General features: G+C 43.4%; 1 protein-coding gene across 2 annotated transcripts; it reads left to right on the top strand.

Moving 5' to 3' along the window:
• The first annotated feature begins 29 nt into the window (after window positions 1–29).
• On the top strand, window positions 30–10,259 carry LOC136433138 (vacuolar protein sorting-associated protein 53 homolog). Of its 2 annotated transcripts, XM_066424990.1 has the most exons (8): window positions 30–252; window positions 2,586–2,747; window positions 3,119–3,376; window positions 3,648–4,580; window positions 5,414–5,485; window positions 6,787–6,954; window positions 7,312–7,461; window positions 7,848–10,259. In XM_066424990.1, the coding sequence occupies exons 1-8, from the start codon at window positions 61–63 to the stop codon at window positions 8,457–8,459; spliced, it is 2,547 nt and encodes an 848-aa protein (XP_066281087.1). In that variant the 5' UTR covers window positions 30–60; the 3' UTR covers window positions 8,460–10,259. The 2 variants fall into 2 exon arrangements, with proteins under 2 accessions (XP_066281087.1, XP_066281088.1); XM_066424991.1 differs by lacking the exon at window positions 5,414–5,485.
• The last annotated feature ends 1,289 nt before the right edge of the window (window positions 10,260–11,548 follow it).

The following is an 11,548-nucleotide window of genomic DNA, read 5'->3' as shown; positions in this document are numbered from 1 at the left end:
GAAAACCCTCACATATATGTGGACTAGTCGGCTGGCAGGTCAGGGGTTAGAAGCGCCATCATGGCGTCGCTGGAGGACGATGATGTGGCTGATGACCAACTCGCGACGCTCCTGGTCTTCCCGCCGGAGGTCCAGCAGGCCATAGACCAGGTCTTACCGAGCAACGACCCCCTGGATCGCCCTGACTTCAACCCGGTGGAGTACATCAACACACTGTTCCCCACGGAGCAATCTCTCGCCAATATCGATGAGGTGGGGCCGGATCTCGATACTCATGCATGCCTTCCATCCTGTGAAAGTTAAAGTTTGCCAGTTAAACACTGCACAACTTAACTTGCTAATAAAAACTTATGAGCTGCATATGTATTAAAGTTGAAATGCAATTCTTTAAAAATTGTATTTGAAATTGAATAGAACTCCATCAGTACATGGTAACCTCCTTGGTAGAATCAGTAACGTTAATGTTTGAAAAATGTTGTTCATGAAAAGGACAGATATAGGTGCCTCTTCCTAACACATTGCACACAGTATACTTTTATGCCAGAACCACTATACCCATAGTAGGATTGGTCTGGACCAATCGTAGGGAATTACGCTGGAGGAAGCGACCTCTGACCTCCGCTCATGCCGCCTCTACTCTGCGGCATCCGCCGTGCTGAACGGCGCGGCTGGGCTCGCCTCCCGCTCGATGTTCCGGTCGGAAACTTTTCCCCTCTCGAGCTTCCATTAAGCAAGTTACAACTTACCGTGCGACGTCCCCCAGCTATCGAGGCGCACGAATCTGCCAGGCCCGACGTGGACTCAGACAGGGCCGCGGTGTGCTGAACTGCCGTAGCGTGCAAATGGACTACCAGTAACGTTGCCCACACATGGATTCGCAGTCCTAATAAGTCAGAGCTCCACCCGACGACTGATTTCGGCTGTCTCTGCACTGTCATGTAATCCGTGGCGGCGTCCTGAAGCGAGTTTCTTCTTCACCTGAGCCGGGGACTGCACACCCGTTCCTGCCTGATCCTGAGTTTGTGCTACAATAACGTCTACACAGAGAGTCTACAGCGATCGGAACGACAGCCCCCCTCCCACTTCACGCCATTCATGCGGGGTCTCGCGAGACAACCGCTGGACTTTGGCAGCCATCTTTCTTCTCGCGACGAGCCTCCACGAGCGGTCCTTCCTCATCGCACGCCTTTCCCTCAATTCACCCGTACCTACACGGACTACAAAAATGCGGTGGGCATCTACAGCAGCGTACTCAAGACTCCCAGGACCCCCATTCCACGTCGATGCGACTTAACGTTCCGGGCCGACCTGGAGTTCGCGGCAGTGCCCTGCAGCGAGATCGTCACCAGCCTGGGATCACGCTTCGCAATATCTGACTCACTTCAGTAGAGTAGAGTAGAGTAGATTAGAATAGCTTAGTTTTGCACAGAAAGATTGTCAGTGCAACAAAACCAGCTCCAGTTGCGTACCGAAGACTCCCAGCGCCCGCCCATGGCCTACTTCACAGTACTCAAGTTAGAGTTCTCCACGCCGACGCACCTTTTCCGGCCTGACTCTACGCTGTTTGACAGTGCCCGGTGACGTTCTGCGGTGCATCCTTCACCAGCCCTGGACTGTTTTTGCTTGAACTCGATTATCTAGCTACTCTTTAAACTAGTTTTACCATACCTCTACGACTTACTACATTTTCTGCTACGCGTTTTGGGGCCCTCATTACTTTCGGCTTGGCCATTGATGTCTTTGTACAACCGATAAGCCTCTACTATGGAGCAGTTTCACACAGATTAAAGACATCACATGCCCCAAACCACGTAGCTCTCTCCTTGCATTGTCTATGTGTACGTAAGTGTAATTATAGTAGGATTGGTCTGGACCAATCGTAGGGAATTACGCTGGAGGAAGCGACCTCTGACCTCCGCTCGTGCCGCCTCTACTCTGCGGCATCCGCCGTGCTGAACGGCGCGGCTGGGCTCGCCTCCCGCTCGATGTTACCACCATCCCGCCCTTGCTGCTATTTCACTTCTTTCAAGAATGTATAGAATTGTGTAACTTCACCAACACTGTACGTAATACACTACAGTTTGTATTTGCCAAGACCACAGTCTTTGGCCGTTGATGTCTTTGTACAACCAATAAGCCTCTACTATGGAGCAGTTTCACACAGATTAAAGACATTACATGCCCCAAACCGCGTAGCTCTCTCCTTGCATTGTCTATGTGTACGTAAGTGTAATTCAGATATGGCCATTGTTCCTTTAAGTTACTGCCTTCAAAAAAGAAGTCAAACCCAACCATAGTCAACCTTAGTTAACATAGAACTTTCATTGTAGACTAGATAACTATATCTATTCCCATGTATTTCCATGTACTTGTTTGTCTGCAATTAGCCTTCGGGCATGAACTTGCAATAAAGTTATTATTAAAAACCTTTTCTGAACTTCTGAAGGAGATAACACTGCCAGGGCTATGTGTCTGCAGGTAAACCATTGGCTATTCTTTGCATACATTGGTAAACAAAGGAAGACTTATTGTGAAAGGATTGATGCTTTTTGTAGTTAACCCCAGTGTCCAATGAATTTCTATAGGTTGTGAACAGAATCCGTCTGAAGATCCGTCGGCTGGATGATGACATCCGTGGGGTTGTGCGAGGTCAGACCAATGTGAGTCAGGACGGGCAGGCAGCCCTGGAGGAGGCACAGAAGGCCATACAGCAGCTGTTTGAGAGGATCAAGGACATCAAGGACAAGGTTCAGCATATCAATCTCATAGCAATGCTTAGTTAGTAACTTAGTACTGTACATTCTTAAGTTTGGGCCTTGGGGGACTTTATTTTGTGGTGGGGGTAAAAGGAGCTGTTTGCACTGTATAAAGTGGGGTCAGGTGCGGAGTCATTGCATTACTGAGAGAAAATCTGTATTGTTTTACGCTGTGATGATTTTGCACCAAAACTGCAAACTTAAAACCACCACAAATATTTATAAAGTATGCAATAGTATAGTGGTTAACAATCCTGCTTCTGGGCCGCAGCTCAAGCACTTTATAAAGTCCACCACACCAATTCAGTAATTGATCAAGTTGCGATAGCCCATAGCACCTGTTTCTACCGATGTTCCTCCAGGCTGAGAAGTCAGAGGAGATGGTGAAGGAGATCACACGTGATATCAAACAGCTGGACCACGCCAAGCGCCATCTTACCTCCTCCATCACCACCCTGAACCACCTGCACATGCTGGTAGGGGGCGTCGACTCACTGCACTCCCTCATTCGTCGCCGGCAGTATGGAGAGGCCGCCAACCTGCTGCAGGGAGTGGTCAACGTCATGGAACACTTCCACAAGTACATGAGCATCCCACAGATTAGCCAGCTGGCAGATCAGGTAGGGTGGTGCAAATGTACAATAAAACTAAAAAATCACCCATGGAGTGCATATTTTGCCAGCATGAATTTCTCCATAGAACTGACTTGTCTATAAGCTGCTAGGAGCTTTACTAAATCTTGTAGGAACATCTCACAGATTGGTTACCTTGCAGATCAAGTACATAGTACAGGAAATATGATCTATTTGTGCTTTTTACAGTGCCAATGAAAACAAAAAATGTCCATTATGGAAAAGAATAAACTAAGATAAATTTATGTCCCATTTCTAGGTGAAGCAGATACAGACGGAACTTGGCCAGCAGATCTTGGCAGATTTTGAGGAGGCGTTCTCGGCCCATGGAGGGAAAGGTTTGGGACCCAGCAACACAGCACAGCTGGCCGAGGCATGTCTGGTAGTGAATGTCCTTGACCCCAAGGTCAAGCGTGACCTGATGAAGTGGTTTGTGAAGCTGCAGCTGCAGGAGTATGCAGCGCTGTTCCACGAGGGGCAGGACGTCGCCTGGCTGGACAAGATCGACCGTCGCTACGCCTGGCTGAAACGGGCGCTGGTGGAGTTTGAGGAGAAGTTTGGGAACATGTTCCCTGCTGAGTGGGCGGTGAGCGAGAGGATTGCTGTGGAGTTCTGTCACATCACCAGGAAGGAGATGTCTCGCATCATGACCAACAGGAAGGCAGAGATCGAGGTCAAGCTGCTCCTCTTTGCCATCCAGAGAACCACCAACTTCGAGCAGCTGCTGGTGAAGAGATTCACCGGCATCACCTTTGAGGAGGAAGGGCAGGCCCAGACTTCAACCAACCCGTTTGTGGAGCCTCAGCAGCTGGAGTCAACAAACCCGTTTGAAGTCGAAGACGAAAATTCGCAAACTGCGCCAGCCAAGCCAAAGCAGTCTCCATTCATCGGCATCATCTCCCAATGTTTTGAGCCACACCTTCATGTTTACATCCTGTCTCAGGACAAAAACTTGGCCGAGTTGATTGAGCGGTTTGTTCAAGACTTCAAGGAACACGGTGTCCCCCGTGTGGAGGGTGAGGACGGAGGTGCAGTCCTGCCCAGCTGTGCAGACCTGTTTGTGTTCTATAAGAAGTGCATGGTGCAGTGCTCGCAGCTGAGCGCGGGGGCGCCCATGGTGGACCTCGCAGGGGTGTTCCGCAAGTACCTGAGAGACTATGCCAGCAGGTTGCTGATTGGCAATTTGCCCAAGGTAAGGTGCCAGCCTGGGTACCAGACTTCTTCAGCTTGTGTTTCATTCCATTGCAGTCAGTTAGTGGCAAACTAGGGAATTGCAGATGCTGAAAAAGATTGGTGTTGAGGCTATAGAGCACTATGTTTGTTGATCCTCTACTTAAGACTTATGTACTTTTTCTCTAGTTTAGTACCATAATATTAAAGATTTCACCCATATTTCACAAGCTGTTCAAGCTTGTATCTAGAAGCGAAAGTGGAAACAATGAAAAAATGAAAATAGAGCAGGATTAACATTAAGGATTGCTGGTTTCGATCTGGAATCAACCTGAGTATAAGGTAAGTAAGGGAGTGTGGAACTTTCATGTTCTGTACAAATGACCCAGTAAGCATGCTGGATCTCAGTATCCCAACCTGGTAACAGATTATGGACTGCACCGTCTTTGTCTTACAGTAACGGTATATTTGTGCCCTTAATTTGGTTTTACCTTGCTTTATGTTTTTGTTTTGTTCATATGATATTGTGTATGCATGTGAGATTCTCTATGTTACATTGTACTATGATTTATAGTCAATACAGTGTGATTTTTTTTTTTTACTTCTCCAATGTGATTATGTTACTTTGAACATGAAAAAACTGTCATGCCAAAGAGAATGACCAAAGATTCTCTCCTACAGGTCAAATGTTTATTTTGGAACAAGTCAGTCATCTTGTTGTTTGATCAAAAGTATTAACCTTACTCATGTTATCTAACAACATAGATAAGCTTATAATAGTTATATGTTGTAAGTTTTGCCATTGTTCTGTTGTCTGCATGTTGCATGGCAACACCGTTTCTTTTTGTGTTGAAGGTGAGCAAAGGATCCGCAGCTCATGAGTCCATGCCAAAGGACATGCAATTCTACAGGATGCTGTCTCAAAGTGTTAGTCACACTGGTAGAACTGTAGTCAGAATAATGGGTCTAGCAATTATGGTTCTTATTCATGATCAAGGTGTATGGGCAGGTGGCATTGAGTACTGTACAATACCAGAAATTTGCCCTAGATATGGGCCGTAGGAAACATGTACTTTTCCCTTAGCTATTAAACTGACCTTTATGAGTCTATGGATTGCATGCTTGAGTAGGTTTGGCTTTGTAACTAACAGGATTGTCATTAACATTTATCACTCAGGTGACCTACGTGATTGCCAGTACATCAATATGATAGAGGCCTCAGAAAGCATCTTTCAAACTCCTACTAGTACACATCTGAATTGTGCATACTTGAAAGGACTTCTGATGTTACAATATCAAGTCACCTGATGGATAAAGATTAATGAATATTAACAAGTTACAGATGTAGTTGTGATTCTTGCATAGGAAAATGTGCATGTCTGCAAGGTACTTTGATATTACATCATGGGTGTGGAATATAAGTCTTGTTACATGTCTGCCATGGTTGGAGAAATGTCTCATCTCATACTTGCCACACTGGTCACTTTATATAGGGATTTCAATATCGGGCCCTCGACATTCACAAAATGACTGTCAATATTCAAAGTGACTAGTGTTACCAGTATGGATGTCTTCCCATAGGATGTTTGTATGTGACATCACAAGTAAATACTGCTGCCATGTTTATTGTTTATTGTTGCATGCATGCATGTGTACAATTATAAAACCATAGATAAACAGGGCAAATAAAAACATGCAGGGAGGGCCAGAAGCCTATGTGGCTTTTCATGGGCCCCCCCCCTCGAAACTAGACAGTAGTTATACATAATCAAAACGAAGCAAAATTAACAAAAGAACAAATGGAAATTATACCATAAATCCTAATGATACAAATGAAAAAGAAGAGGAACTAGTAAGTAAATTTTGAGTTGTAAACATCATATACAATTTATAAAGACAGATCAAAATTATACAAAAATAATAATCATGTGAATTATTCTAATCAAATATGTTGGGGGTTAGATAGATCTGAAATGGTGACCAGTTGTTTGGATTGCATTGGAAATGATTCTAAGAAAAGAAAAATCCATATCCACTGCTTTTCAAATCATACGGAAGCAAAAAACGTGCTGCAAATTGAGAGAAATCAGCTATTCAGAACATATCTAAACTTGATTTCAAACATATCTTTATCCCACCAACATGGCAGACTTTGAATTACATCATAGTCACATGACTTCAGACCCCCTTACTCCTGTGGACCTGTGACATGTTGTGTGTTATCCCAGGTGACCACCAGTGGTGGAGGGCTGACCATCTCCAGCCTGCTGAAGGAAGGGAACCAGGAGCTGAGCAAGTTCAGCCCCGAGGAACAGCGTCTTGTCTGCAGCATCTTGTGCACGGCCGAGTATTGTCTGGAGACGTCTCAGCAGCTTGAAGACAAGCTCAAGGAAAAGGTAAGACACAGAGCTGTTGTGCTCCCACAGATGGTTTGAATGAATGAATTAGTGACTGAATAAGCAAACAAATGAATAAAGAATGAACATCGACAAGCAAACTAAACAAAGGATTGATTGATTGATCAATCAGTTGATTGACTAACAGGCAGTGACTATCAGTATGCTGTAATGTTATTTTGTGTTTTTCTGCCCATGACATCAAGACCAGGTTATTGTAAAAGCATTTTGGCATTTTAGACAAGTTAGGGTACTGACACTGTCTCTCATGATGATGTATGTTTACTAGGCAGTTGAGCATCTCTGTCTGTAAGTAAAGCCAATGCTTTTAACAGCGTTCCCTTTTCTCCCTTCCAGGTTGAGCCATCCCTGAGTGAGCAGATCGACCTGTCTCAGGAGATGGACCTGTTCCACACCGTCATCTCCAATTGTATCCAGCTGCTGGTGCAGGACCTGGAGGGGGCGTGTGAACCTTCCCTCGCCACCATGGCAAGGGTCAACTGGCAGGTAGGACTGATTCCATGTCAGTACAGTCATTGCATTGTCTGACATCATGGCTCATGTCAACTGGCAGGTACAGTCTCATTTCTGGCTTTTTTTAATGTCAGATGATTTCATGCCTGTCATGGAAATTATTCCAAACTGCAGGCCTGGTTGAGACTTTTGGTAAGCTCCCATTATTCCTGTTTTCAAACCGTGATGACGTTTTAGTCTTTGGTTCCAAAGAAAAGAAGCAGGACAGGGATCACAGATGAAACAGCATGTTGTTCATCAGAAGCAGATATGACTGGATGTGTCTGAAATTGACCTAAGGTAGCATGAAACACTGGAGTATTATTCAAGATAGCTATGGTTTTACCAGGTTAAACAGTTCCAACCACTTTCCTCCACAGGCTGTTGAAACGGTTGGTGACTCCAGTAGCTACGTCACTGCCATCACCATGCACATCAAAACAGCCGTGCCGCTCATCCGAGACAACCTGGCCTCCACCCGTAAGTACTTCACCCAGTTCTGCACCAAGTTCGCCAACTCCTTCGTCCCCAAGTTCGTCACCTACTTGTACAAGTGTAAGCCCATCAGTACAGTTGGGGCAGAGCAGCTCTTGTTAGACACCCACTCCCTCAAGACCGTGCTGCTCGACCTCCCTTCCATCGGATCTCAGGTCAACCGCAAACCCCCGGCCAGCTACACAAAGATCGTGGTGAAGGGCATGACCAAGGCTGAGATGATCCTGAAGGTGGTGATGTCTCCTCACGACCCTCCTGCAGGGTTTGTGGACAATTACATCAAACTCCTGGCCGACTCCGACACTGGAAACTTCCAGAAAGTGTTGGACATGAAGGGTCTGAAGAGAAGTGAACAGAGCACGATGTTGGAACTGTTTCGCACGAGACTGCCTGCCCCACCATCGGGTGAAGCACAGGCGTCCAACATGACACCCTCTCCAGAACAGGACTCCAGTAGGATAAGGAAGTTGGAGAAACTTATAAAAAAGAGACTGTAGTAACAAGTTGCACAGCGAACATATTGCAATCAACACTGGTCACTTAAAATTTGGAAAGTCGTTTTCCACAAGCCCTACATTTCAAATTGTTCCCGAACATAATGTTAAGTTTTATATGTCATTTGAAAGAAGGATGCTTCTTTCTATATTATGGTACGTTCATATGTATCTTTTATCTGTGGCTGAAGCTGTTAACCGTCTTCCGAGATGTAAAGAGCCAAAGAGATCTGTGGAAGGTATACAGTGAGTCATATATCATCAGGCAAATAATTTAGAAAATACAAATAAATCAGAAGACTTTCTATTGTCTTGCCAAAGTTTAAGTGACCAGGGTTAGATGTATTTTTTGGTGGTGCCGAGACCATTACACAGTTTGATTGATGTAATTATATCATATCTATTATATTGAATTATTGATGATCTGAAGATGTCTTATAGCTTGAAAAGAGGGAAATATTGAGTTGGCTGATTGGTCATTTCTGTGACATCCTGTTGATACATGTATTACCGGTAATGTCAACGCCATCAAGTCATAACCATAGACATGTAGCTGTCCTGAGTATACTGTTTGTAGTTCTGTACACTTGCATGATATTCTATGTAGCTGGACCAATCTTGTAGGTATATACAACTGAAAAGTGATTTTCAGGAAGATGTTGCTAGATAACCTTAAATGTATGTCTTTGAAAAATGTTGAATGTGATGTGAAATATCAATATTGTACATGTTTAATGTGACAAGATACAGTATGCAATGAATTGACCAATTTTGTCAACAAGATTGTTTGATCCAAATTTTAGATGGTAGGAATTCATGAGTCATTCACCGTAAATTAAAGAACATATGTTTTGGTACATTTACATGGTTATCTCTCAAGAGAGTACTATGTGTAAGTTTTTTTTTCCTGCAGTGATTCATACATGTATTACAGTATATGGTGCATTTTTCTCTGCTTAGCTTTACATGCAGTACTATCTGTAACAGATAGGAGGCACTCTGTATTAGCTGTTGCCAGCCAGCCACTGTTCACAGCTGGGAGATGGACCTGCAGTGCACATTTTCCAGATCAAGATAAAAAACAACTGTCTATGGGAGGAAACTCATATTTTTGTTTCATCTCTTAGGAAAAAAAACAGTGTCCTCTCCCTGTCCAACATATTGCTAAAATTAAAAAGATAACCTGTTGTGCTCTGAAACTTCAGTATAGAGAGAAAAAAAGCATCAAAACATGTTTAATAGATGGTGTTTGTTATTTAATCACTATTGAAGTGTAGTAAACAGTCTATATGATATAATGATGGCATGAAATATAGTTGTCAATGACATTTTTTATTGTTAAAGACACCCATGGAAGATGCAGGGTCAGAGAATAGAGTGGAGCAGCCATTTAGACCAGGTACCTCTCGCTGGGGCTTTTGTCTCTCCTCTTCTGTCTACAATGTTACACCTTCATCTTAATCCGTGGACTTGCTGTTTCACACTCTTATCGAATGAACAGTTGGGTAAAATGGATAATGTAATGACAATCCCCCTGTATTTGGAAAGACAAATTTGGGGCTTATGCAGTCTACTTAAGTTTAAGACGATGTTATATTTTAACTTGTTTGGGAACATAGTGTTACTGTTCATGTATTGATTGAAACGGCATGCTTCCCAGTTATGGCATATATATTTTTGTTATATAAGTTCTATAGTTGTAGAGATAGATGACTTTGGCTTCAATTCGATTGTCCACATTCCGAGTGTCTTTCCAAAATTTCAACCTACCAATGTTAAATAAAACTTCACCTGTCTTTAGTATTCATTAGTCCTGGATATGCTACTTAATACTAATTACCTCTTCTGTATTCCTCATGCACATTGGGGAGTAAAAGGTACTGGTGTTCCCTCAGCTGTCTGTGATGTGAACATCTTAGTGTGCAATGATCTGTAACAGAGATACAATGCTCACAGTACATTTCAAGTGATGGTAGAGTGGACAAACCTTTGCACATGGTTGTATTACCTTTTCTGTTATATTTGCTTGAACCTTAATTGCTGCTGGATTAGCCATTTTTAAGGCAAATTGGATCTGAGATTAGAGAGGAGGGAGAAATGGCTGCATATTGATGCATCAGAAAGCTTGTAAAGATTTATTGTCATTCCCCCATTCCAGAAGCTTGAATTAAGTCATACAATGTGGTGAAATAAGCCATAAAAATATGTTATATCATTTTATGAATACATGCAAAACTCTCCGTCCATCTTTGCCCAGAAGCATTGAAACCAGAACAGGATTGTAATGTCTTAATTAGAGTCAAGACAAATTGAGTCAATTCCTGAAACCATGAGTGCCACCTGAACTGGTGTGACTCCCTGATGAGTCTGCCCTGCTGTTGTGCTGACCTACAGAACTCTTCACCCATAACTTGACTTATGGGAACATCCTAGTAATAGGCCAGCAGAACCATTGGTTCTCCACATTTGTAACTAACAAATTGCAGGACCTCGTACCATTGGCTGACATTGCCATGTTTGATAAAGAAAGGGCCAAGTTGTATATTTGCTGGTGGTGTGTATAAGCACCAGCTACAGACTGAGGCAAATTAATTCTCTGGCTCTGTCAATACACAGACCTGTTTTTGTGACATGAAAAACTGAAAGCTTTGGTAAGATATCATAAACAGTAGAAAAAACCCTCAGTTTTAAAACTATTTGATATTCCTTTACACTTGATGTGATGAATAAAAGGAAACATGGAAATTGAGATAATAACAGACTTTTCTTGAAGTTAGATTGCAACAATACACATACTGGTGATGTCTCCACTGAAAGTTTTTGTGATTCAGTGCACCTGACTCGTAATCCTATACAGCATTGTTTGTTTAGTGATGGAGCCATATATCCATCAGCTTACACAACACACACCTGGTTGTACACCCAAGGTACAAGGCCAGACACTTTCTCAGAACTTTCAGTCTCCATTGCAACTACATTGTATGTAACACAGGTGGGTATAATCAGCTACATTTGGGGTCATCTACTAAGGTGAAGATTTAGTGATGAGATGACCATTGACAGGACTGGGATGAAGAAAGACTACATCAACA

The sequence above is a fragment of the Branchiostoma lanceolatum genome, chromosome 4, assembly GCF_035083965.1.
Source record: "Branchiostoma lanceolatum isolate klBraLanc5 chromosome 4, klBraLanc5.hap2, whole genome shotgun sequence".
NCBI lineage: Eukaryota > Metazoa > Chordata > Leptocardii > Amphioxiformes > Branchiostomatidae > Branchiostoma > Branchiostoma lanceolatum.
The sequence above is the reverse complement of the archived record's forward strand: the minus strand, read 5'-3'. Positions and strand labels throughout refer to the sequence as shown.

Bases quoted from the DNA above. Each gene is read 5' to 3' on its own strand.
- LOC136433138 (XM_066424990.1), top strand. From the start codon at position 61: ATGGCGTCGCTGGAGGACGATGATGTGGCTGATGACCAACTCGCGACG. The intron at 253-2,585 runs GTGGGGCCGGAT...GAATTTCTATAG, and splicing joins CTCTCGCCAATATCGATGAG to GTTGTGAACAGAATCCGTCT. The intron at 3,377-3,647 runs GTAGGGTGGTGC...TCCCATTTCTAG, and splicing joins TTAGCCAGCTGGCAGATCAG to GTGAAGCAGATACAGACGGA.